The sequence below is a fragment of the Phymastichus coffea genome, unplaced genomic scaffold (genome assembly GCF_024137745.1).
Source record: "Phymastichus coffea isolate CEN01 unplaced genomic scaffold, Cenicafe_Pcof_1.1 PCOF00001, whole genome shotgun sequence".
NCBI classification, from domain to species: Eukaryota; Metazoa; Arthropoda; class Insecta; order Hymenoptera; family Eulophidae; genus Phymastichus; species Phymastichus coffea.
In genome coordinates, this window is record NW_026706812.1 from 9,424,196 (window position 1) to 9,451,301 (window position 27,106).

The 27,106-nt window shown below is 36.1% G+C and overlaps 1 protein-coding gene across 3 annotated transcripts in view; it reads right to left on the reverse strand.

Moving 5' to 3' along the window:
- Positions 1-1,556: 1,556 nt before the first annotated feature.
- Positions 1,557-27,106, reverse strand: part of LOC131671894 (mitochondrial folate transporter/carrier) — a 323,633-nt gene continuing 298,083 nt past the window's right edge. For 2 of the 3 annotated variants that reach the window (XM_058948718.1, XM_058948802.1), the window contains exon 7: positions 1,557-1,757. In XM_058948718.1, the coding sequence (XP_058804701.1) occupies positions 1,637-1,757 (121 nt within the window). In that variant the 3' untranslated portion in view covers positions 1,557-1,636. The remainder of the gene's footprint in view (positions 1,758-27,106) is intronic. The other variant, XM_058948886.1, reaches the window with a different exon arrangement.

The following is a 27,106-nucleotide window of genomic DNA, read 5'->3' on the forward strand; positions in this document are numbered from 1 at the left end:
CGAATAATATGGACCGCTATCCAAACGTGAAGTACTCTCGTCTTCTGCAAATCAACAGTTTGACAACGGAAAGAAAAAAAACAAATAATCATATGTACATGTATAATCATTGTAAGCATATAATCATCACGCTCGACTTCAATAATTGTTTAGTTGTTTATAATTTATGATAATAAATAGATTTTTTTTTCATGTAAATTATATCTCTAATTATTTAATAAACCTAACCCCGAAAGATGATAATAAAAAACTTTTATACTTACACAGACCTACACTTTCTACTCAATCACAATCAATCAGCATAAAGCAAACATTTTTTTTATTTTGGCATAGAACAAGGGGCATGGGGCATGGGGACGGGGGCATGCACGTCGATAATACAAGAGTCGGTAACTGCCGGCGGGGCCCATGGGGTCTGCACGTCGGCACACAGTCGGTCGCAAACGATTCCCGTCAAGCAGGTCGATATACATTGATCGATAATGCAGCTCATAGATCGCCAATATGAGGAGTTATAACGTTACCGATCGTCGGTAGAGTAGGCATCGAAAAATCGCATGGTAAGTGGCTCAAGATCCCCTTAGCCCCTACTACTTATGTGATAAAATATCTCTAAATATTTTGACAGGACTTTTTAACACATTTAACCGTACTTCGCAAAAGGGAAGCCTCCCTTGTATTGCGCGGACAGCTGGGGGAAGATGTCTATCGCTAGTACTCGTTATCTTCTTCTACCTCTTGCAGCGGGGGCTTGATGTACAACGGTTGAGAGCCTGTGGTTACTCACTCTCCTGCAATGGCTTACTAAGATGCTCTTGCAAGGGTGAATGAGGAGAAAGTGAACGACTCATTACCAGCCGGGGCTTTCTCGCAGTCCTCGGCTTGCGCTTTCCTTCATCCCCATTTGACCTACAATTTTTAGGCGGCATGCGACGCAACGCTTATCTGTTATGTATCGCAGATCTGCATAGTGCGTGCACTTTCTCTCTTCTCGTTCTCACTCATTCTTTCGATCGCTTCTCGGCAATCATCAACGTTGACGAAAAAGCCAAGTGTTAGGCTCATTCTATTATGAGCCCAACATTGTGCCTGTGTGCCTGTGACCTCATTTCAATCGCATTTATTGCATTGTATTTTGTGATAATTTGTCTCATGACATAGTAATTTGGTTTTAGAAACTCATAATACTTAGATTCCTATTGAAGTAAAGAAGTAAAGTTTTCTTTACCTATCCCCTTATAAAAAGTAATAGATGCCTTATTAAAGCATTTCATTCATAATCTTATCGCTCATAAAATGATTAAAATAAAAATGGTTGAGATATGGTCACGTGATATATATTATGTAAGGGAAATAATCGCGTATGTATTGTTTCGAGTTGAGTGCAGCATGACTAACTAATTAAATTTGCATATCTGGAATACGTTCTTTCCTAATTCTAATTTCATTATCTTTTAACTTAATTTATTTTACCAAGAACCCAGCTTCGAAAATGTATATAAATAATTTAAAATTTAGTAGAAATTAAAAAAAGTATTTTATTTATTATGCTGAAACTCCTAATACAAAATATAACTTTTTAAGATTGATAAAATGTTTAATTCTAAAAGTAAATCTTTTGGTTATCTATGAATTTTTATGCATTTAAGAGCCAATGTGACGTATGCTCATATACAACAAATGTTATTATTGTTGCTGGTATTACTCTGATTAAATTTATACTCAGTCCTTTATAGTATCCGTGCCATCCTTCGTATCTGAAAGTAATATAAAAATGTGAATTAAGTTACATATGTACAAAACTAAAATTATATATATAAATTATATATAATTTAAATCGTAATTACTAGCATTATATCGTAATGGATAACGGAGTTAATAAATTTATTATTCTATAAGTTCAGTAACCATTTTGTATAACATAAGGTACGATATCATTGCGAAACTTGTAAAAACTAATAATATAGGCGTAATACTCTTAAATATACAAAACGTTAAATATAATAAGAAGATTAGAAAAAGACATGACTATAAAAATGGTCGAATCTGAATTGTAAATCGAATGAGATGAAATATATATTGATAAAACCAAAGGGACATTGAAAATATGCATTCTTAAATATAAGAATAATAAGAACAAAGATATAATCACAAATATACGTATGCATAAACTCAATTACGAATTTGATTGGATCAACGCCAACATTTTAAATTTTAACTACGGGAAGCATTAATAAGCTAGTTTATCACAAATTCTATTTAACTAACAATTTTTTAATGCCGTGACACATTGCAATAGGTCCTCGATCTTTCCATTGTACGAGTTGATGTACATGGGAACTCAACGAAGGATTAATGAGAAATAAAATGCAAGACTGCCATGATCTTAGCAATTTTGTACGTAAATCATACAACTCTTACATATCAACTTTCTTCCGGGAGCCGGGAAATTAAATGAGACGGAAACGGAGAAAGAATCTTTAAGGTGACTTAGGAAAGGAGGATATTCAAATTCGATCGCCCGCTGCTGCTGTTGCTGTTGTTGCTACTGAGACATCACAGTTGATATAGTCGCAAATTATATACTCACATTTTATTTCGTGAAAAAAATGGAAACTTGGTGAAAAGCGAGTATCCTTGCTCCGATAATTTTCATTCAAGTAAATTTTTATATATTTTGTAATAACAAATGAAACCTCCTTCTCACTTTTAAGAAGGGCCTTTATACGTGAAACGCTAAAGGGCCAAAATTGTATGCAAAAAAAAAACGCTAAAAATCGTAATTTTTTACTTTTTCTCATGTTTCGATAGTTTTGTCGTAAATCAATATTTTTGGAGCATTTTTTAATTTTACTCATGAAAAAAATCTTCAAAAATATGTCTTTCTCCGATGTATTCCTGATGGGCTGAAGACTGCTATAATGGTTTTTCAAATGATAAAATGCAATTTTTTAAATTTTTTGTCTTTTTTTCTCATTTTTGACTAGGAAGCCTTCGAGACGTTATCTTGAAGCCTGTCCCATTATATTTTTTGGAAAAAAAATACAAAAGAATCACGATTAAGAAATCGCGGTGTAACTTCGGCAGAAAGTCAAAACTTAACGCAAACTCCCTACAACCATTAATTTCACAAGCTAACAAAATTTGAAAAATTTTATTTCCCAAAAACTCGAGTATACTTTTTCGGAGTATTCTGATGCGTTGTATCCCAAATCTGCCGTAGAATTACTCTATCTCTTCAAAGTGCAAAAAAACATTTTTATCCATTTTTGAGGTTATTTTACTCTTCAGGTTTTAGTATACCTAAAAAGCTACAAGTTTGAACTTTCAAATGACATATATCATTTTCTTTTGCTGCAATATCATATTGTGAGATTTTTATTATTCTAAAGAGCCCAGCCGGGTAAGCATGTGAAAAGTGCCCTTAGACCTTTCGAAAAAATGACAAAGCCCAATGTTCCGGCTTATAATGAAACCCCCTCTGCTAAATTTTCAGACCCATATTGACCCATAGGGCAAAATGGGACACTATTTTGTGGTTTTAGGTTTTTTGACAATAGCTCGGTTGGTTGTGAAGATACCTAAAAACTGTAAATACAAAAGTTGTAGGGTTTTTGAAGAGCTACAAACCTATAAACACCAAAATTCTTTTAGCGCGAAATTCAAATTTTTAAAAGCATTCGAAAATTCCATCTTAACGCCAATTTTGTCCATTCATACCTGCAACTCCGAAAAAAATCTTGAATGTTTCTCATAGATAGGAGTAGATGTGTGAATTTTTTCAGATTTTTATAGGTGGTAGAAGGTACCTAAAAAAAATAAAAACCACTAAAAACGAATAAAAAATCCAGTTTTTCGATTCTAGCTCTTTTTGGTTTCATTCCACGATAAAATCAATAGCGCCATCGTATTTTACGTTAAAAAATACGTCGAAAACATGCATAACACTTTTATCATCAGACCTATTACACCCTAAGAAATCGACGACTAAACTCCCAATCTTAGCTTGCCCACATGTAATACATGGAAAATCGAAGGTCGCACGTTTCATTGTCGATTTTTCATTACGCGGTAGAGCTAACGATGAAAGTATGATACATGTTTTCGACGTATTTTTTAACGTAAACACAATGGTGTAACTGGTTTTATGGTAGGCCTAATCCCGAAAACGATAAAAGCGAAAAACTAGTGGAAAGCAGCTGCTTTCCAGTAGTTTTTCGATATTTTTTCTACTATAGCACTTTTCAATTACATTCTACGATAAAACCAATCGCGCCATCGGGTTCTACGTTCAAAAATACATCAGAAACATACATCATACCTTTATTATTAGTATCATTATACGACGAGAAATCGACTATTAATCTCTGAAACTCCGTTGAAAGGCTGAACCCAATATTATTATTATTCCTGGCTACATGCATGACTTATGTTTACTACTCGTACCTTGATAATGATAAAAAAATATTATTTCCCTGTTCACGACGAAGTGCTAAATATCTTAGGATGTTCTTTGTGAAAAAAATCTGTAGGATTTTTCATCAGATTTTTGCACTATTTGGTACTGCGGCACTGTTGAATAAACCACGTAGTTTCAAAATTCTTTTTACTTACTTTTATTTTGCACCCAAATCTCCGATAAAAAAATATTATTTTTCTTTTCACGACGAAGTGCAAAAAATTCTAGGATTTTTAAAAGTGATAAAATACTATTAAATATTTCCAAAACTCAAAACAACGGTATTCCATCGACTATTCGATCGCAGTGCTGCCCTGGTGGCCATTTGCGAAACGATACCTTGCCACATTAAAAGAACCTCCCCCTCCACGAGATACTCCGGACCTGTCTATACTACCGTGCTCGATTCTCACCGCTGATAGTTTATGAATTCGCCATAAACCGTATAGCGCTACGAGCGCTTGGGTCTGTATGCAGCACGGTCTGTAGGTCTAGTCAGAAACATAAAACATGGACATGAGTAGACATGAGTGAGTTCTGACTTCTTTTCTGTGTTCTGTGTATTTATTATTCATATTATATACATAATATACTTAATTGAGCATATAGAAAGTTGGGACAAAAGGTACTGATCTGTATGTTATGGGTAATCACTGAGCCGTATCTTACGAGGGCACTGAATATTTTAGTATCAATTGATCATCGTTCATCGTTTATGGATAAATAAATAGAAGTTATAGAGAGTGAGCATAGGTTAATAATAATACTTTTTTTCATTTACATTAATGTGTTGTAATTTATTATATAATACTAACAAGGCATGGTATATATAGTACTAACAAGGCATTTTATAAAAATCTTATAAAAATCTTATAACAATCTAGAATAGTATAATGATTGTATTAAGGTAGATGTAAGTGTGATATCAAATATCATTAGAGTTATATTTGCAATAAATGATAATATATTTTTGAAAGTTGCTTTTAATATTGAAAAATTAAATATTAATATCGAATCATAATTGTTCAATAAACAGATTATTTCAAATATATGTTTTTTTCTTATAGAACGTGAATATTTGCATCATATAATATAATCAATAAGCTTCGATTAACAGAGAATTATTGAATTCTTTAAGGTAATATATAATTTAGGATTATTGAAACTTATATATTCTTCTATATGTACTCACATCATCATATCATTATGTTAAGAAAGTAATTCAACTAATTTTTGTATACCAATTATTGCTAATTATCATAAATGTAAACATAAGTGAATGATATTATGATTTCAATAATTTCATAACATTATTTATAGAGTATCAATAAAAAGTCACTGGTTTGAACATAATAATTTAATTGTTGAAAGCACATATTTACGTAAATAAAATCAAAGATTGTCCTGGATTTCTCTCGTACTGATGTGACAATTTAGTCAAGCCTATCTTTCTTTTCCAAATATTTAGTTATGACCACTTTGCTTGAATTTTCAATATTTTTAAGCATGTAACAACGTACATTGTAGGTGATGAATGAATAATTTTGTTATCCTTTTATTTGTTTGACCATGCAAATTGAATTGATATCCTATATGATTCTTGCTATTGCAATATTCATGCCGTAAACAGTATGCAATTTATAACTTATATATATTATTAAGCTCAAGACAAACTAATTATTCATTGCATTCAACATGAATCGTTATTGCTTAAAAAGATGGATAAATATAATAAAGCATATAAATAAATGCTTTTGAATTTCATTAATATCTGTCTAAAAAATCATTAAGGAGTTTTTAGTAAAATCATTACGGATTCAAACTGTGACGCTCATTAGCTAATTATTAATTAGTTAGTTAATTCAAACAAAAATACCAATTGATTTTATTTGGTTTTTCACTACTACTTATAAAAAATTGTAGTGAATTATACTGAAAGCTGTTTATTTAAGGTGAGTTGCTCGTGTAATTTTCCATACTTTTTCTCCAACACTTTTTTAATCATAGAATTACAAGTTTCCTATGTAGGATTTACAAATCACTTGTTCTATTTTATAAGACAAATCTTTTGACATGAATCTCATCCTATTACCATACTTCTAAATTATGAACATGTAAGTTTGATTATTTCTTTTTTATATTAAATGTTTTATGTGCACATTACTTTGACTGAAGCAGTTGTTTGAGGGATTATTTTGTTCGATGAAGGAAGCCTTATAAAAAATACTTAAAATTTTTTACTAAAGCCTCTTTCAAACTGAAATAAGCTATGAAATGTTGCAAAAGGTCGATTTTCCACTACCTTTTCAGATTTAATTCACGTTCCGTGGCTTATTTCAATTTGATATAGGTTTTAGTAAATATTTTAAGAAACTTTTATAAGGCTTAATTCATCAAAGATAATAAGCTTTTGAGAGCTATCTTAGCCAAAATAGTATGCGTACGGAATATTTTGAAATGAAGCTTGGTAAAAAATTCAAATTGCCTACAGAGTGAGTTTCAAAACCTGAAGGAAATTGAGCAAGTATTTAAAATGTTAGTTTTTATCCAAAGAATATATGTGCAAAGTTTCAGGATCCTAGGTCCAAAAATTGAAATAATGAAAATTTCGCTAGGAACCCACCTTATAGATGAAATATAGTAGTTAAAGCTCTGTTGCCATTACCGACTGAGCAAAATAAATTATTCAAAGTTTTCTCTTAAACAAATAAATGAATCAAGCTGAAACTTTTTAGGAACATTCATTGTGCATAAGCGAAGGGTGCTCAACTCTTCTTTTCATGAAAATTTCCATGGAAATCGATGGAAAAAAAGGGAAAACTACTTCTAGTTTTTATTTCTTTTCTCGATTTCTATGGAAATTTTCATGAAATAAAGAGTTGAGCACCCTTCGCTTATGCACAATGAATGTCCCTAAAAAGTTTCAGCTTGATTCATTTATTTGTTTAAGAGAAAACTTTGAATAACTTATTTTGCTCAGTCGGTAACGGCAACAGAGCCTTAAGTACTATTAGTACACTACTATTAGTACAAAACGAACCTCCCTCCCCCGTACACACACACACACACACACACACATACACACACACACACACACACACACACACACACACACACACACAGAGGACGACTTATCAAATTTTCTTCAAGCGTTTGGCAAAAACGTAGATATGAATGTGGAATTATGTTCAAAATGTTATTCAAAGCTTCGATTAGTTTCACATCAGAAGAGCAAGCAAGATCCATCTAAACAAGAAACTCCTGAATCTTCTATTGACTCTCAACTCGCATCATCATCGCAATCATCATCCATGGATGGGTCACAAGTTGTATATCCAGAACCAAAACCATAAGAACCGGTAGAACTAATTGAGATGTCGATTCAGAGAACAATATGTACTCATGCATATTGTTTCTTATGTAAGCTGCTTTCGGGAATAATTCAAGTTCCAGTTGAAGCTCGCATGCAAGTCTACGCTCATAACAGAATATATATACCAGCTGGTAATAGATGTTGTCGTAAACATCTTATTAAAAACCGTTTTTATCAAGATGAATTGGATAATATTAAAGTTCATTCATCAACTAGCACAATTACCGTAACAGAGTTATCAAAACTGTTGGAACAGTTATCAGTTAGAGTAGATGCTGAAATTCATGATAAAGTTGGAGATTTCACTTTTCCGGAGGAACGGTTAATAGTACTGACTGGGTTGACTTGGGAAAACATAATTGAATTACGTGGTATGATGACATCTTTAAGAGATTCAGTCTCTCGGAATGTGACACAAGCTTTTGTTTAAATTGGTCAGTGGTAATTCGAACAAAATTATTTGCGCCGTTCTAGGACTCGAGCGTGATCAACAAGTATCTGATTTTTGTAATTCCATATTGACATCTTTTGAAAAAGATGTACTACCTACACGTTTTGGAATAGGAGTGATCAGTAGAGAAGAGTTAATAAACCATAATACTCCAGTTGCTAAAGCACTACATGACATCAAAGATAATGAATTGGCATTAATTGCAGATGGAACTTACCTTCGATACGAAAAAAGTTCGAATAATAACTATCAAAGAAAGTCTTTTTCCGGACAAAAAAAAGTACCATTGTGCAAGCCGTTCACAATATGTACTTTAGATGGGTATATTGTTGACTCTGCAGGTCCATTTGAGGCTAATTTCAACGATGCTTAAATAATGGAATGTTTGATGCAAGATCCTAACGGTTTACGAAAGTTAATGCAAAAAAATGATCTATGGGTCGTTGACAGAGGCTTTCGTGACGTTAAAGAGAAACTTGAAACATTAGGATTCAAAGTTTTAATGCCAGCACTTAAAGGTAAACGTAATCAGTTAACAGCAGAAGAATCTAACCACAGTCGTTCTGTTACTGCTATACGTTGGCCAGTTGAAGTGGTACATGGTGTCATTGGGAATAAATACAAATTGCTTCGACATAAGTTCTACAACACAATGTTGCCGAAAGCTGGTCTCTATTGCAAAGTAGTTTGTTTTTTACAGAACAAGTTTGGAAAGCGTTTTATAACTGACCCATCTTTAACAGATGAAATAGTCTCGCGTATGATTGAACAGAGAAATTTGGAGAATACTTTAGCTTCAGAAGTTGAAACTGGTCACTGGAGTAGGAGAAAAATACCTTTCCAGTTAATAACATGAGATCAACTGTTAGACTTTCCAGAATTGACAGAAAGAGATTTAAAAATATTTTTCACTGGGACGTATCAATTGCAACAGTCCATATCTTACCTGGCAGAAATGATGGACGAAGATAACAAAATTGAACTTTACTATTTAAAAGAAACAAATGAAATTCTGAAAGTCCAAGTGAGATCGAGGCACGTTAGTCGAAAAACATATAATTCTTACATACACTACCGACCAAATTCTATAGGCTATCAGGGCATTAGGAGACACTACTGCGAATGCGCAAATGGTAACCGCACTATTGGTTGCTGTGCTTACATTGCTGCTGTTATTTATTACCTTTCGCATGGTAGATATCTTTCCAAAATAGTAAAGCCTGCAGAAATCTTGAGCTCTATTTTTGCCGTTGAAAAAGTATCACCCGTCATCAACGACGACAGCGACGAAGATTGATTGTTCAACACTGATATTTATTTGTTTATAGATTTAACTGTTTAGATACATTGAATAGACGTTACTTCCCTTTAGCAAAAGTACGTAACGTGCAATGAGTTTTGATATTATATTATTCACGAGGGATGATTATAAAGCAGAGAGCGCAATGTATAAAGTATTCAGATATGTAAATAATTATTTATATTATGTATGTAGCTTATTAGTTCATCTTAAATTAAAGATTTTATAAATATAAATTCTGAAGCAAATATGTTTTTACACTACATAGATTTTACTCCCAAATAAGGAAATACACTTTTTTGGTCTTTAGAGCTTCGACAGATTTGGGTGCAAAATAAAAGTAAGTAATAGGGATTTTAAAACTACGTGGTTTATTCAACAGTGCCGCAGTACCAAATAGTGCAAAAATCTGATGAAAAATCCTACAGATTTTTTTCACAAAGAACATCCTAAGATATTTAGCACTTCGTCGTGAACAGGGAAATAATATTTTTTTATCATTATCAAGGTACGAGTAGTAAACATAAGTCATGCATGTAGCCAGGAATAATAATAATATTGGGTTCAGCCTTTCAACGGAGGTTCAGAGATTAATAGTCGATTTCTCGTCGTATAATGATACTAATAATAAAGGTATGATGTATGTTTCTGATGTATTTTTGAACGTAGAACCCGATGGCGCGATTGGTTTTATCGTAGAATGTAATTGAAAAGTGCTATAGTCGAAAAAATATCGAAAAACTACTGGAAAGCAGCTGCTTTCCACTAATTTTTCGCTTTTATCGTTTTCGGGATTAGGCCTACCATAAAACCAGTTACACCATTGTGTTTACGTTAAAAAATACGTCGAAAACATGTATCATACTTTCATCGTTAGCTCTACCGCGTAATGAAAAATCGACAATGAAACGTGCGACCTTCGATTTTCCATGTATTACATGTGGGCAGGCTAAGATTGGGAGTTTAGTCGTCGATTTCTTAGGGTGTAATAGGTCTGATGATAAAAGTGTTATGCATGTTTTCGACGTATTTTTTAACGTAAAATACGATGGCGCTATTGATTTTATCGTGGAATGAAACCAAAAAGAGCTAGAATCGAAAAACTGGATTTTTTATTCGTTTTTAGTGGTTTTTATTTTTTTTAGGTACCTTCTACCACCTATAAAAATCTGAAAAAATTCACACATCTACTCCTATCTATGAGAAACATTCAAGATTTTTTTCGGAGTTGCAGGTATGAATGGACAAAATTGGCGTTAAGATGGAATTTTCGAATGCTTTTAAAAATTTGAATTTCGCGCTAAAAAAATTTTGGTGTTTATAGGTTTGTAGCTCTTCAAAAACCCTACAACTTTTGTATTTACAGTTTTTAGGTATCTTCACAACCAACCGAGCTATTGTCAAAAAACCTAAAACCACAAAATAGTGTCCCATTTTGCCCTATGGGTCAATATGGGTCTGAAAATTTGGCAGAGGGGGTTTCATTATAAGCCGGAACATTGGGCTTTGTCACTTTTTCGAAAGGTCTAAGGGCACTTTTCACATGCTTACCCGGCTGGGCTCTTTTTAGAATTTTCTGAAGATAGTTTTTATGATATATATATATATATATATATATATATACATAATTAATCAATCACTATATAAGGTACATATTATATTATAAAAAAGACTGTAAAAAATAACGTCCGTTTGGCTCTCGTAAATGTCCGTGCGCCGCGCCAAGCTGAGAGTGTGTGCGTGTGGCACGCACACTCATGCTTGGATTTTTGATTTCGAGGTGCTGTATACAGACTGAGCTGACGGCTGGAGTAATCGAGATGGCGCAGAAGAGAGAGAGAGAGAGAGAGAGAGAGAGCGCTCTAGTTGTGGATCATCGTGGAAAATTTGGAGAGTCTCCTAAGCTTTGGGCAGTGAAAGTCGCGCGCACGGATTAAACCGAAGAAAATGGTTTTCCGAAGTTGGCTCCACGACCTCGTAAACGTTTTCATTTTCGGAGACACACCCGGTGCGCGGACGAGTATTGGAGTGTGTGGCTGGGTCGCACCCAGCCGTGTCCCGAAGGATACCCGGCACTGGTGCGTGTGAGTAATCGGCGAGGTGCACAGGTGCACGCGCGAGCAGTTTCGACGTTACTGCAATACCGAACAACCGAGAGGCAGCGAAAACAACGACAACAGCAATCATCGAGCGGAACAACGGATGGAAGCAGCAGTATTGTGGAGCTAACGAGAGGACGAGCAAGAAGATAAACAGCTACGACAACAAACATCAGCGAGACGGTCAGGAGCATACCAGTGACGTCACACTGCAGAGCGCTCTAGCCGTCAGAGAGGCTGAAGGTCGAGGTCGGTGCCGTGTTTTTCTCTTGTTTCTCTCTCTTGCATGTTTGGGCGCCAGCTTATGGGTGGTATCACGGCAGACCTGCGTGCTACCCCGTTAATAGTTTAACGGCGGAAAGTGTTTTGTCGGGCATTTATTGTAACATTCTGTTTTAAGAAGGGAATCGGCAGGTTGACTAGCCACCGATTCACCTTCGCATTCGCGTTTGTTTTTGTGCCGGTCGTAGTGTATAGGCGTAAGATCGCCGTCTTGTAATCTATAGTTGACAAGTAATGGATTAGTGTGTTAATCCGCTGTTGTGTTTATTCGCCGCTGTATCACTCCTCATCCCGACTTCGAATCTATGCATTTAACGTGTTTATGCTCGACGCGTTATTCAGTCGTGGAAACGTTTTCTGCTTCCCGAATCCCCGAATAAATAATTTGTGCGCACGGCCACGAGCTACCCAGACAGAAACGGTCGCATATTCTCCGTTACAAAGGACTGACAATTCTAAGCTTTTTGACTAAAATTGATTAAAGGACCTTATTCGTGATCTCAATTTTCTCAAAATGCATTAAAACTATTAGCTTCCAGACTTAAAGAAAGGAATTTGTTATTGCCTGGGACAAAAATTACAGCGCATAGAATAAGAGATGAGATGTTTATGAAATATTTTTGCTATGAAAATTCTCTTGTATTCTATAATAATATTGAAGGCTTGATTAACTTATATAAACCAGGTATTTATAAGTCCGAAGTTTGGCGTCTATTTATAGATTCTTCTAAAACAAGTTTAAAAGCGGTATTATTACACAACGGTAATAAATTTGCAACGGTTTCCATTTCGTATTCCACTGTATTGAAAGAATTATTTTAAAATTTCATACTTTTTTTGAAAAAAAATAAATTATAATGTTCATACATGGCTTATCTGCAGTCATTTTTAAATGATTCAAATTGTGCTTGGTTTACAAGGATGTGTAAAACATCCTTGCTTTATTTGTTTATGGGATAGTCGAATGCGAAGCCAACATAATACAAAAAAGATTGGCCAAGAAAAAAAAGAGTGGGTTATTGACTTTAATAATGTCCTTCATGAAAATCTTGTAGATCGTAACAATATTTTGTTAAATCTCCTTCGCATTAAACTCGGATTAATAAAGCAATTTGTTCAATCGTTAGAGAAAAATGATAAATATTTTAAATATCTTTAATCAAAATTTTCACATTTAAGTGATGGAAAACATAAAAGATATTTTGATAGGACCCGATATAAGAACTCTGATGAATGATGACAAGTAAAAAAACAAAAAAAATGTTATTTAATCAATCATCAAACATATAATCCTAATTGAATATAGCCTGATCAGTATTATATCTCATTACTTATGTTATTTAGGCGATGGCTCGGTATTGATGAATTGAAAAGAAATTCAGAAACCTATAGAAATACTTTTATTGATGTTCAAGACGAATTAGTTATAATGCTCACGAATATCATGACAAATTTAAAAAAATTCAAGATGCTATTGATAACGCCAATAACTTGGTTTGTACCAGTTTGACGCGCTGCTACCTTTTTTTAAAAGGGGAAGATAAGAGAGGCGCTTTCGCTCTAAATGCAATCGGAAGAGTAGGGAGAAAATAAACCAGTTTTTCATTAATACCAAACAAAACCTTTTATTACTTTATATTTCAAAACGAACGCGCGCACAAACTAATCAAAAATCTAAACACCTTAATCGTACATCTACAACATTATTGTCCTTAACCGAATAATAAATGCGACTTATTCTAACAAAGAAACTTATAAAGTAGCCGGCGAGTGATCACCTGACTACTGCGTACTTACAACTAAATTAAACATGCAATACAAATAATCAACGGAGAGGAATTAAACAAAGATAGCTGGCAAGTGATCGCCTGGTTACCTATAAATTCGTGCGATCGCACATCACTGCGAGAGAGAGAACAACCGGGAGAGAGAGAGAGATAAAATGACATTTATTTTCTCCTTAGTGATCCCTGAGAGAAGGTGGCAACTGTAGGGCAGGCCAATTGTTCGGTTTCTCGTCGTTGACGCTGCTGCAGGTGGTGCGTGCTTTGACGAAAGGCCAGGAGGTGGGATTGCACAGGGTAGAAAACAGGCAAACCTCTTCTTTGCAGGAAAAACAATCGCCAAGATGACCGGCAGCGCGAGCTAATTTCTTCGGGTCGACTGACCTATATTAGTGGCTGACGTTGAGTGACGCCACACAATATTCCTGCGCGGGCAATGACCGTGCTTTTATAGACTATCCCTATTTAGCCTAGTTTTAGACGGCGGGCGACGAAACGCTATTTGGTAGCGCGTCGCCCGCCTGCCTATAACCGTTTAGTACGTGCTCACGTGAGCGCTCTCTCTCTTTTTTTCTGGTTTTCTCTCTTTCTTTCTTTCTTCAGCTGCAGCGTCACGTTTACCTTCGGCTTTCTCGGCCGAGCCTGGCAATATATGGCGGCTAAAAAAAAAGGTACAGTATTAGGCGTACAAAGAAAAAGGTGCGCCCAATACTGACCACTGAGCCTTGCCGAGGGCAAAGGGGAGAGGCAGAGGGACCGACAGTAATGGCATTGACAGGAATTGCAGCATTCGATATTCATAGATTCACTGTACACAGTCTGTTGCAGTTACCTGTAGAACATGGTCGTACATCAATATAAAAAAGAATTATCTGATAATGTAATAAAACAAAGACAAAGTTTGAAAGACGTTGATCTTATTATCATTGACAAGATTTCGATGATATCCAATATTACGAAGGGGGGTCAATAAGTCTTTACAAAATCCAAGAGATGGCGCTCGTCACGCTTAAATTATGATGTTTTTGGCAAGCAATACTACTAACTACATATCATACAAAGTTTCACCTCGATTCATTAAGTCGTTTTTTTGTGAGCGTTGGTTGAACAAAAAGTTATTGGTTTATTTGAAAAATCGAAAAAAAACAGGGTTTCGAGCGGTGATAACACATTTTCATTTAAAAGGCCTTACACCAAAAGAAGTCATAGTTGAGTTAAACGCCGTTCATGGCAAGTCTGCCCCTGTGTTTAAGACTGTTTATAATTGGCTAAATGAATTTAAACGCGGCCGTATAACAACAAAAGATGAACCTCGTTCAGGACACCCCGTAGAAATGAGTACGCCCGAAATGGTCAACAAAATCCACGATATCATGTTGAGTGATAGAAGATAAAAATTGCGAAAATTAGTTGAGGCCACAGGGGTATCAAAGGGTACAATCATTTCAATTTTGCATGAAAAATTGTGGATGAAAAAAATATTAGCAAGATGGGTGCCACGTTTGTTCACTGTTGAAAACAAACGAACCAGCGTGGTCACCTCTGAGGCACTTTTGGCACGTATATGTCGTAATCCGGAAGACTTTTGGCGTGGACTTGTAACTGTAGAGGAAACATGGGTACACTACTACACTCCTGAAACCAAAGAACAGTCCAAACAATGGAATACCGCAGGAGAATCAGCCCCAAAGAAGGCAAAGGCAGTAAAGTCAGTTGGCAAGATTATGGCCACGGTTTTCTGGGATGCGTATGGAATCATCTACATCGACTATTTGGAAAAGGGCCAGACGGTCACTGAACAATATTATGCGTCATTATTAGGTTAGCTGAAAGAAAAAATCAGAGAAAAACATCCTCACTTGAACAAAAAAAAATGCCTCTTTCTTCAAGACAATGCTCCAGTTCACACGTGTGCTGTTTCGATGGCAAAATATAACGATTTAAAGTTCGAAGTAATTGACCATCCACCATATTCACCTGATTTGGCTCCTAGTGACTTTTTCTTATTTCCTAACCTCAAAAAATGGCTTGTCGGACAACGATTCACGTCGAATGAAGAAGTCATCGCCGAAAGAAATGCCTATTTTGAGGGTTTTCGGAAATCATATTTTTCTGATGGCTTAAAAACACTGGAAGGCCGTTTAATAAAATGTATCAACCTTCAAGAAGATTATGTTGAAAAATAAGAAAAAATTACATACGCAAAACTTTTTTTTCCTTCTTTATGTAAAGACTTATTGACCCCCCCCCACCCCCGTATACTTATATATATATATATACATATACACATTTGCGTTTAACAGAAATATTTTGTTCGGGTGGTGACGATGGTGTAATATCGCTAATCACTTATTATTTAGTTCGTACTCCCGTGGTTTCTCGTGTTAGTGAGTAAGAATTCGTTAGAAATTGAATAAAGTAAATATACCAAAAATTACACAAGCCGACAAGGAAAAAAACCCAGAAACCAGACAGTACGTTCCCAAAGGTTTTTGGTGCGCTGAAACCGAATCTGACCTCAGAATTGCTCCATTACCCTAGGTTTTCGAGAAATCCTAACCTAAAAGTTCAAAAAACACGATTTTTCACTATATTTCGCGTAGTATTACGTCGTAAGCCAATTTTATAAAAACGAGTAATGCTATCTAAAAGTACTACTCTTACCCTTCAAAACCCTTTTTTCAGATATAAAAAATCTTTTTTTTCCATCGAGATATCGTAGATTGAATTTGAGTGATTTAGCGATTTCGTTATAGCACGAAATAGTGGCGAATTTCCGAATAAAGAGATATAGTGTAATTATATGTTTTTCGGGTCACTGAATCCAAATTTAACGTCAGAATGACTCTATAATCTCAATTCCCTTAACCCTAGAGCCCCATAACCTGCGACGCTGTAACCCCTGACCGACATACTCCAAAGTCCTTAACTCTCGAGCCCTTTAACCTGCTGCGGTATAACCCCAGACCCTCACACTCCAATTTCCTTAACACTCGAGCCCTTTAACCTGCTGCGGTATAACCCCCGACCCTCATACCCCAATTTCCTCAACCATCGAGCCTTTAACCTGCGAAGCTATAACCCCCGACCCTCATACCCCAATTTCCTCAACCTTCGAGCCTTTAACCTGCGAAGCTATAACCTCCAACCCTCACACCCCAATTTCCTCAACCCTCGAGCCCTATTACCGCAACGCTATAACCCCCAACCCTCATACCGAAATTCGCTACGCAGAATACCTCAAGCCTCCAAGTTATATTCAACCCCCGAGCCCTGCAAGTCTGCAACCTCAGACTCCTTTGCCAGAATTTCCTCAATCAGCACTTCAAGCTGCTATCGTATAACCGTATGTCTCTACATTTCAATCCCTTCAATATCCAAGCCTTGTATTCTACGCAGCTTTCAATTACGCATTTTAAATCTCATTTATTCAGTTTGTGAGTGTTGCATCTGAATATCTGCAACCCTACAGTTTTTTACTTCTTTTTTTTATGAAAACGCTGTCGTTTATCTTGAAATGAACGTTTAAGAGATTTGCGTCTATGATGATCTGTCAATGTATCGTGTCGGTGTAGGGCCCAGCAATAGTCAGCCATCATGCTCTCATTCCATCTACCTTGATAATGTTCCTCTTTGTTTCTGAAATCTTGATGAAATCTTTCACCCATTTCTTCACCGAACGCCCCAACATTGTCCGGAAAGTATTCCAAATGTGAAAACAAAAAGTGTATTTTCAGGCTCATCAAACACCCTAATTTTTGAAAATTCTGTAGCATTGTCGACACAATAGTTTTGTATTTAGGATCCCGGTGGTTTCCGAGAAAATCCTCGGTGACACTTTTGAAACTTATCCAAGCATTTCTCTCATTAGTCGTCATTGTCAACAGGAATTCATCATCTTTCATAAGTGCTCGAATGTCTGGCCCTACAAATATGCCTTCCTTAATTTTCGCTTCAGACAATTTAGGAAATTTGCCCTGAAGATACTTGTAACATTCGCCTTCCTTATCTAGTGCCTTGACGAATTGCTTCATCAAGCCCAGTTTTATATGGAGTGGAGGTAACAAGATATGTTTAGTATCAACAAGGTTCTCATGGACGACATTGTGTGATCGAACAACCATTCCGATTCTTTTCGTCCGTTCTTTCCGAACCCAATGTTCTTCTCGTGCACGACTGTCCCAGAGACACAAAAAACAGGGATGCTTCGTATTTCCAAATTGCAAGCCAACCAATATATTGATCATCTTGAAATCGCCACAAACGAGCCATTTGTGTTCATTGTAATTGATTTTCTCAAGAAGGAATCGAAAGTTATCGTGAGACTCTTTCATCACAGTGGAATGAGCAATGGGAATAGCTGTATACTCATTCCCATTGTGCAGAAGTACTGCCTTGAGACTTTGTACAGATGCATCCATGAAGAGTCGCCAGTTCTCTGGATTATAACCTCCTTGCACTCCATATAAACTGATGAGATGCTTTATATCGTTGCAGTAAACAAGGTTATCCACGCAAGTAAAATGCGGCCGAAATTTAATATCTCTCTTCCTGTAAATAGAAACTTTTGTCTCAGGTAATAAAAGATTTCTTTCTTTTAGTCTTGAAGCTAAGAGTTCTGAAGAATCTTTCGGAAGATTCAAATCACGGATCAGATCATCCAAAGAATTTTGGTCGAAAAGTTTGGGCTTTTCTGAGTCAGAAAAATCTTCTTTATCACTACTGCTGCTTTTGTCTGTTACTGGAACTTCTATTGGTTGAAGTTTTTTTGGCTCAGAATCAGAATTTTTTTTTCTTTCTATTTTTCCATACTGAGCTGCTGTTACACTAGAAACGTTAGGATAAAGGAGAGAAGCTTTGTTATTATGATTAAAACCTAAAGTATCACATTTACAAAAGTAACAGTCATCATGGTGATTTTTAGGTTCACGCCGTATTGGTTGGAGAACAACTTCGGTTTTAGTTTTATTCCAGTTTTTCAAACTTCGGCGACAGTCTTCGCAAATATATTTAGAAACCCATGGTTTGTCTAAATTCTTCATAGGTGTCTCGTAACATTCTTGAAACTGATCTTTAATGATATCAGTGATTGATCGACGAAGTCGAGCTACCTTAAATTTACCGCAGATATTACAAAAGGAATCGATTTTTCCTTTGCACGGAATTCTATATGCCGACATCTTTAATAACTTATAAGTTAATTGGAATTCACGAGTAATATTATAAACTTATTCTAATAACGAAATGGGTAAATATAATTAAATTTCTAGAAGACAAAGTAATAATAAAGATCAGTAAAAGTACTGCACGCAGTGTTATATGAGAAATAATAGAAAGTATTTAATTCCAGTAATTTCTCCGTTAGCCTGCCGCTCAAACACGATCTCTAACACGGATGAAGAGTAGAACACAAAAACTTGGTGTTTTCGAGCAGTGTTAAAACACGAATAATATTATAAACTTATTCTAATACCGGAATGGGGCAATGATAAAATTTCTGAAAAATGAAGTTATAATAAAAATCAATGAAAGTACTGCACGCAGTGTTGTACGAGAAATAATACCAAAAATTCAATTCCAGTGACTTATCCGTTAGCCTGCCGCTCAAACACGATCCCTAACACGGATGAAGAACAAACATAAAAATTTGTAGTTTTTGAGCAATGTCATACAGGGATATCCTCAAGTGAGGAAATGTAGGCCCTAAGTGAATCCGATATCTGCTAACGTAGATACTTTCTTCATCGTTAGTAGACCAGAAAAATGTAAGATTAAAAATTCTAGCTGATCGATTTCGCAAGTTATAGACACTTGTATGTAAACGTAAATTGTACTTGTATACGTAAGTTGGATATGAATTTTCCTATCACAGACACAAATTCTTCTACCTTCTTTTACCGCAGAAATGACGTCTATCGTTGTTCCATTGACCCAGCGGTATTCCCCGTCCACCAAACCCGAATTTCTTTAACCCTCGATAGGGCCGTGGGTTATAGCTTCGCAGGTTAAAGGCTCGAGGGTTAAGGAAATTGGGGTGTGAGGGTCTGGGGTTATACCGCAGCAGGTTAAAGGGCTCGAGAGTTAAGGACTTTGGAGTATGTCGGTCAGGGGTTACAGCGTCGCAGGTTATGGGGCTCTAGGGTTAAGGGAATTGAGATTATAGAGTCATTCTGACGTTAAATTTGGATTCAGTGACCCGAAAAACATATAATTACACTATAACTCTTTATTCGGAAATTCGCCACTATTTCGTGCTATAACGAAATCGCTAAATCACTCAAATTCAATCTACGATATCTCGATGGAAAAAAAAGATTTTTTAAATCTGAAAAAAGGGTTTTGAAGGGTAAGAGTAGTACTTTGAGATAGCATTACTCGTTTTTATAAAATTGGCTTACGACGTAATACTACGCGAAATATAGTGAAAAATCGTGTTTTTTGAACTTTTAGGTTAGGATTTCTCGAAAACCTAGCGTGATGGAGCAATTCTGAGGTCAGATTCGGTTTCAGCGCACCAAAAACCTTTGGGAACGTACTGTCTGGTTTCTGGGTTTTTTTCCTTGTCGACTTGTGTAATTTTTGGTATATTTACTTTATTCAATTTCGAACGAATTCTTACTCAATAACACGAGAAACCACGAGAGTACGAACTATATATATATATATATAAGTATACGGGGGTGGGGGGGTCAATAAGTCTTTACAAAAAGAAGGAAAAAAAAGTTTTGTGTATGTAATTTTTTCTTATTTTTCAACATAATCTTCTTGAAGGTCGACAGAATTAATTAAAGAGTAAAGAGTAGGATCCTTTGTTACAATTATTTAATTAATATATTACTAGAAGTGATATTGAATCTTCTATTTTGATTAATTTTCTTGACATTTAATATTCATCATAATATTAATATGATTTAACGGATTTTATAGATGTTATTTGTAAAAAATATGATCTAATTAAAAATACTATTGAACATGCAGTCGAGGTTAGAATTAACTAGGTATTCAGATTGTGAATTTAGACCAGATCTATGCATAAAGAATAACCGCCATTTAGCTATAAATTTGAACGATGAAAATATCGGATTTACACATATTCCAACAACTTATAGATGAAAATATTATGGCAAGAACCACAAGAAAAGTGCGATGCAAAATATAAATATTATAAATAAAGGAAGATTTCTGTGCAAAGTGAACCAGAAAAAATATTAATAATTTGGTTCAATATATTCTCAACTAATAAGAAATTAACTGGTCTTACAAGGGAACCACCCCAACCCGACCTCACCGATTTAAATGATTTTGGGATATGTTGTAGTACTTCAAAAAAAATTAGATACGTGTTTTTTTTTATCGGCCCATAAGGGCTTTTAAAAATCGCACTGATAATGAGAAAATACCAAAATTAAATTGACGTGTTTCCGGATTTAAAAAAAATATGTTTAAGGGGTGTTTCACCCCCTAGAAACCACCTCCGTCAAACTATCAGCAGGTTAATCCACCTAACCTTGGGATAAACAAGTTTAGTCGTTTGTTATTTCTTGAAATAATTTAATCCTATGCATGAGCGAGCTGCCTTAACTAACCAACCTGCCCCTAACCCACCAAACCCCCATATTACATGTCGTGAAACAGTACAAAAAATAGTGTATTTACCCCTATTAAAAAGGGGGTTGCAACCCTTCGGTATAAATGTTATGTCCTTAAAAGAGCCTTTTTATAAGAAATTTTTTAACGTTGAGTTTATTGAAAAATATTCATTTGATGCTGAGAAATATTAAAAAAACTGATTTTAGGGGTTGATTTTCAGGGTGGATTTCACCCCTTAAAATCCCTTGTGGGCCAATAAAAAAAAACATGTATCTAATTTTTTTTCAAGTACTACAACTTATCTCAAAATCATTCAAATCTGTGAGGTCGGGTTGGGGTGGTTCCCTTGTTAAAGTGAAGGAAGTGCCCAAGGCAAAAATTATGATAGGCAATAGGTGTTATCAAATCATAAGTGCTGTATTTCGTGCTGGAAATAATCTACATAATATACACTATTTTAATGTACTTCGCAAAGGTAATAACTAGTTTGACGCACCTACTTTTAATTTTAGAAATAAACCATGGCTCAAAGGCTCAAAAGATGCTTATATTTTTCCTACAACAATCTTAAGCTCCCAATAGAAAAAATTAAATAATAAATTTATCAGTTTAATTTTACGTCAAGTTATTATGGGACGGCAGGCCGTAATTAGTTTTTTTAATTCCTAATTAATTAATAGAATTTAATATTAATGAATTAAGAACAGAATGAGAAACTTTAAGATATATAAAAAGAGTAGGATTAAGAGTCGCTACTAATATTTCCCATGAGGAAAGCACATCTGGAATAAGGTGTTGATATAAAACCTGATACTAGGTTTTATCACTCGATGTGTTCTTGAGCCTTACAATCGCTGCCTTATCCTGCTCTGTCCCATTCGCATGTGTTGACAGGAGCCTACGATCATTGCGTATATATTTTGAAGCACTATACCACTGATAAGAAGAGGGGCCATAAAAATATAATCTATCTTTTTTTCCCACCAAATTTTCTCTTTGTAATAAATTTTGCAACTTACTGTTGAAATAAAATAAATAAATAAATAACTAAAATAAATAAATAAATAAAACGAATAAAATAACATTGTTGAGATCCGGAAATTTTTCTTATTAATAGATAATTCTGGCTTCCTGAAACCTATAATCAAGTTCTCATTCTAAAAATCATTTTAGTCAGAAAAAAAAGAAAATCCTAAGAGAATATCCGTAATATTAAATTGTTTTTAATCAATTTTGTAAGTTACTATTATAGGAAATCAAATAGTGACTGTTTTAATAACCATCTTACCATAATGCTTATCTGTTTAAGATATCTTATTTATCTAGTTCAACTCTTGTAAGAACAAAATAACTAATAAATAATTTCATGTTTTAAGCAAAAACAACAATAGAACTGTAATGAATTTTATAATGACTCTTAGAAGTTTATGGATTTTTCTAAATTTTTATAATAGTTAATTACTGAATTATTGTAATTTATAGTTATTATAATTCCCTCACGATTAAATAATCACCATGTATTGTTAAAATTAACTAAGTCTATAACAATTTTGTGTAAATAATTATAAACCATAGCGTCACTTTTGCTCTCGAATGTGGCACTCCAAGAGTCATCTCTGGAGAAAAAGGCTCAAGTTAAGAAAGGACCGCCCTATCTCTCTTTAAAAACTCATATCCCCCGACCAATTACAAATACCAAATCGGAAGAAAATTTTTCCTACTAATACAGAAAATTTTAATCGTCATCATGGCATGGGCCGGAAGAAGGGGATTTTCATCCAACCACCCATGGTTATAAAAAAGCTCTGTACAAGACCACGGGCCCATGCTGGAGGAAACACAGAAGGATAGGAACGTTTTTTTGAGAAGAATCAATAGTGCAGAGTAGTGCCAAGAAGTCAGCCAAGAAGTGAACCAAGAAGTCAGCCATGAAGTCAATCAAGTGTATCTAGAATTGAGAGAGAGAGAGAGAGAGAGAGAGAGAGAGAGAGAGAGAGAGAGAGAGAGAGAGAGAGGTCAAAGAGCAGAGAGTACGCATCCTAAGTATTAAGCAGTTTAATAAAATAAAAAGTAAGTGAAATTTGTAAGTGTCTATCTTTTCCTTTCTTTTTTTTCTGTTTTTTCTTTTTTTTCTTTCTCTCTAGTTCACTTTTCTTTCTAGAAATTCGTTAAGCGTGAGTCTGGCGCATTTCCCTTAGTGTCGCTTAAGAACACATTAAGTGAGAGTCTGGAGTGTTGAATAATAACACTCAGTTATTATATCCCGGTTAGTAGTTTTTCTGTGCAACGATATTGCTCCTCGTAGCTTAGCATTGTACGCAAGCCAAATCAGAGCAACCCTGAGCTTACGTTTACTCCAAGCGTACCTGAGAGTGACCCCGACGTCACCATTGAGCGCCTTGAAAAAGTTATGAAATATCTCACCCTACCCCCTACAAAAATACCTTCTTCAAATAGTAAAGTTTGGTAAGTATGCTTTCTTATCAAAATTATATTCATTTTCTTTACTGTTTTCAAATTATTTATTCTTTTTAAAAATTTTAATTTAAAAAGCTTTACCATTACCTAACATATGTATTTACATTAATTTAGCTTCGCTGCTGATGACGTTTTTCGATTGGAAATCGAAACAAATATTATTCAAACTATTACAGATAATCGATATTAGCCGTGATGCGGTAGGTTCATTTATTCACAAATAATGAATATTTGTGCAATTTACTCTACTGGTTAAAACGCCTTGCCATAATTTTATGTGAAAAGTAATATTAATTAATATTAAGTAACGATTTGTGTTTGTTTAACAGATTTTATAATCATTTTCATTAAGTTAGTTCAATAAATTGAGTATAAACTGTTATTTGTATCAATTTTTAACCTTGGGTCGAAAAAAAATAATTTTGAAAGCTATAAAGAAGTTTAAGGTATTTGAAGTTTCTGGTAAGTATATTATTTGTAGTTTTCTTTGTATTATTTATATTGTAGGTTTGTAGAAAGGTACTTTGCTATTAATTAATTTTTTTCGTGCCAGCATATCGTTCTTTAAAAATAATAAGAATGAACACAAAAAATATTTTACCTGTTAATTGGCGAAGTCCTCTGGGCTGGCGAGTTGATCGTCTCTCTGCCGGCCGGTGACCTCCTTCGATATGGCGTGACGTCATTTCCTTAATGCTCGCGAGAAGCGACGCAATAGTGCGTGAGAGACTGCTTCTCACGCCCTCCCCACTCACTTACCTAATCGGCTGCACGCGGCACCGTCAAGCGTGGCCAGTGTCGCGCGCCTAGCCGCACTATAATTGCACTATAGCAACACTCTTTCTCTCTCTCTTTGACTAACGAAAGCGCATGTTGTTGCGCGCTCCTGGCCACTAATACTGTTATTGCTCTCTCATTCTTTCTTGACGAAGAGAGAAACCGATGCTGAAACAAAAGACTGGCATCAGGCACGAAACATACGTGCGCCAGATGCCCGCCATGAACCCTTGCCGATGTCGGAGAGAGAGTGAAGGGACGCACGGTGTAGACCATGACCATCCTACACCGTTACAATACTTTTTGTTTTTTCCTAATCCCTCCCCTTATTTCACGTTTCTTTCTCTTTCTCTTCTGTCTGTTTTTTTATCTCACTTCATGCTTCTTTTATAATTAGTCTATATCTTTCTTTCCACATTTCCTTTTGATATTTCATTGCCCTCTGTAACGCTGCTTCTATTAACTCTTTTCTTCAAGTTTCCCATGTTATCAAGTAACTTGGAATATTCTTTTCCAGTCCTAACACTTATTTTATATACTTCGGCGGATTTCTTTTCATTTTATCTTCTTTTCTTCATCCCTATATTTCCACTCCGTACATTATTACACTTTTTAATAGTACTTGGAAGAGCTCCATTCTCAATTCCTATATTTTTTTAATAGCTTTTCTCCTATTCCCCATAGTTTGCCTAGTCTTGCATTTATCTTTCTCTCAGTCCTCTTTAACTGCTTCTTATTTTCATAATTTTTACTCACTATGTATCTGTGACGAGAGCAAGCGTTATGCTAGTTCTCGTCGGTATTTTCACCAATTCCCCCTCTCTCTCAGCAAAGTACGGTGACCAGCGTTAGGCGCCTTTAAGAATGCGCCTAATGCATGGTCTTTGTTTCAGCCGACGGAGATAGGGCCGAGCGAGGCCGAGCCGGCCCGAAGCTATTACGCTGACGACAGAGTATAGAAGTGTTAGAAAGAGAGAGAGAGAGAATTAGGAACGTGCGTGCCCCACGCAGGATTAGTCAGGTGCGCGTCGCGAACCAATTAGCGCATGGGTCGCGCGCCGCCTAATAAGTAGATCAAGTGGGGAGAGAAAGAACAAGGAAGAAGCTGTTGATCACGGAAGAAAACGAGCGACACAGACGGTAGTGAGTCGAGCAGTCAGTCATAAGGTTTCCAGTCGATCGGAAGTACAGACGGTGTAGTTGGTCAGCGGTACAGAGTCGAAAGTACAGTTGAGAACAAAGGGGCAGCCGAACGCACACGTCGTCAAGGAGCCGAGAAGGTCCGAGAAGAAAAGAGGTCGAGCGCCTTGTTCCAGCATCTGCTCGGGACGCTATCGGGAGAAGCCTGCAGGAGCTGCCCAGCGACGGCTAGCAACATCGTCCGCAGAGCGCAGCCAGGCCTCCCGTTCCTGCATTGAAGGTCGAGGCTCGTAATCTCTCTCTCTCTCTCTCTCTCTCTGTCTTCAGCGGTATGGCACAGCGCGTAATTGTAACGGTCAGGTAGGTAGCAAGGCGTACACATGCCGGCTACCTGCCCTAATTATGGTCGGCGACATAAATTGTTCAGGTAGAGAATCGTCAACGCGATCCCTCGCCGGGCGACTTTCTCTTTTAATTTAAGTAGGCTAACTCGGTTCATCATCATGGCGGTCATCTGCCGGGCGACGCGGGCTGTACGTCAGTTAAATTTATAAGCGTGAGAAGTTAGTTAATTTGTTCTTTGTTCTCTATTGTAATAGGTGTTAAGAACACCGGTGTGTTCTATAGTGTTAAGACGTGTTCGCAACACCGATGTGTTCATTAGGTTAAGATTTGTAAAGCTGGTTATAAGTAGAATTATGCGGTTAGTTTTTTTGCGGTTGTTCATGTAGATTTTTTTGCGGTTGTTCAGGCGATCGGTCGCCGGCTTAAAGCATGCAAGAGAATTCGAGATAAAATTTCGGTGGTATCGAATTGCATAACACGCGATAAAAGTACGCTGCCTCGATATTTTGAATCTTGGTTTCCCACGGAAAATGTCGCTAGCTTGTAGAGACAGGATCATAATGCGCAGAATATTACGCGACGCGCACGCGAAAAGCCTCAAACGTGAAATTGACTCAACAGAATCGGCCGTACTACTAGAGTTAATGAGCTATCGCGGATTTATTTTGCGCGGTGACTTAGAATAGCTGCGAGATCGATACTTTCGGTTTCTACTAAGAAAAAAGCGACCAGATTTGCAGCCACCGATATATCCGAGCGACTTGACGCTTGGTCGGATACCGGATTTGCTGCATGACGAATCGCGTGATGCGGCAGCGGACAGCGCGCGATGCGCAAATTTCGGCAACGAGCCCGCAATAGATGCTACGCCCTTGGCGGCTCAATTACCGCGCGAATAAGAGCAGGTAACGCAGGTATCAAGCGTCGCAGCTTCGTGCAGGCAAGTCCAGTCGCCGAGCAGAAGCACAGATGCGGCCCTCAATGAAAATGCGCTATCCTCGGCGGTCCAGCCATCGTCGGCAGTTTGG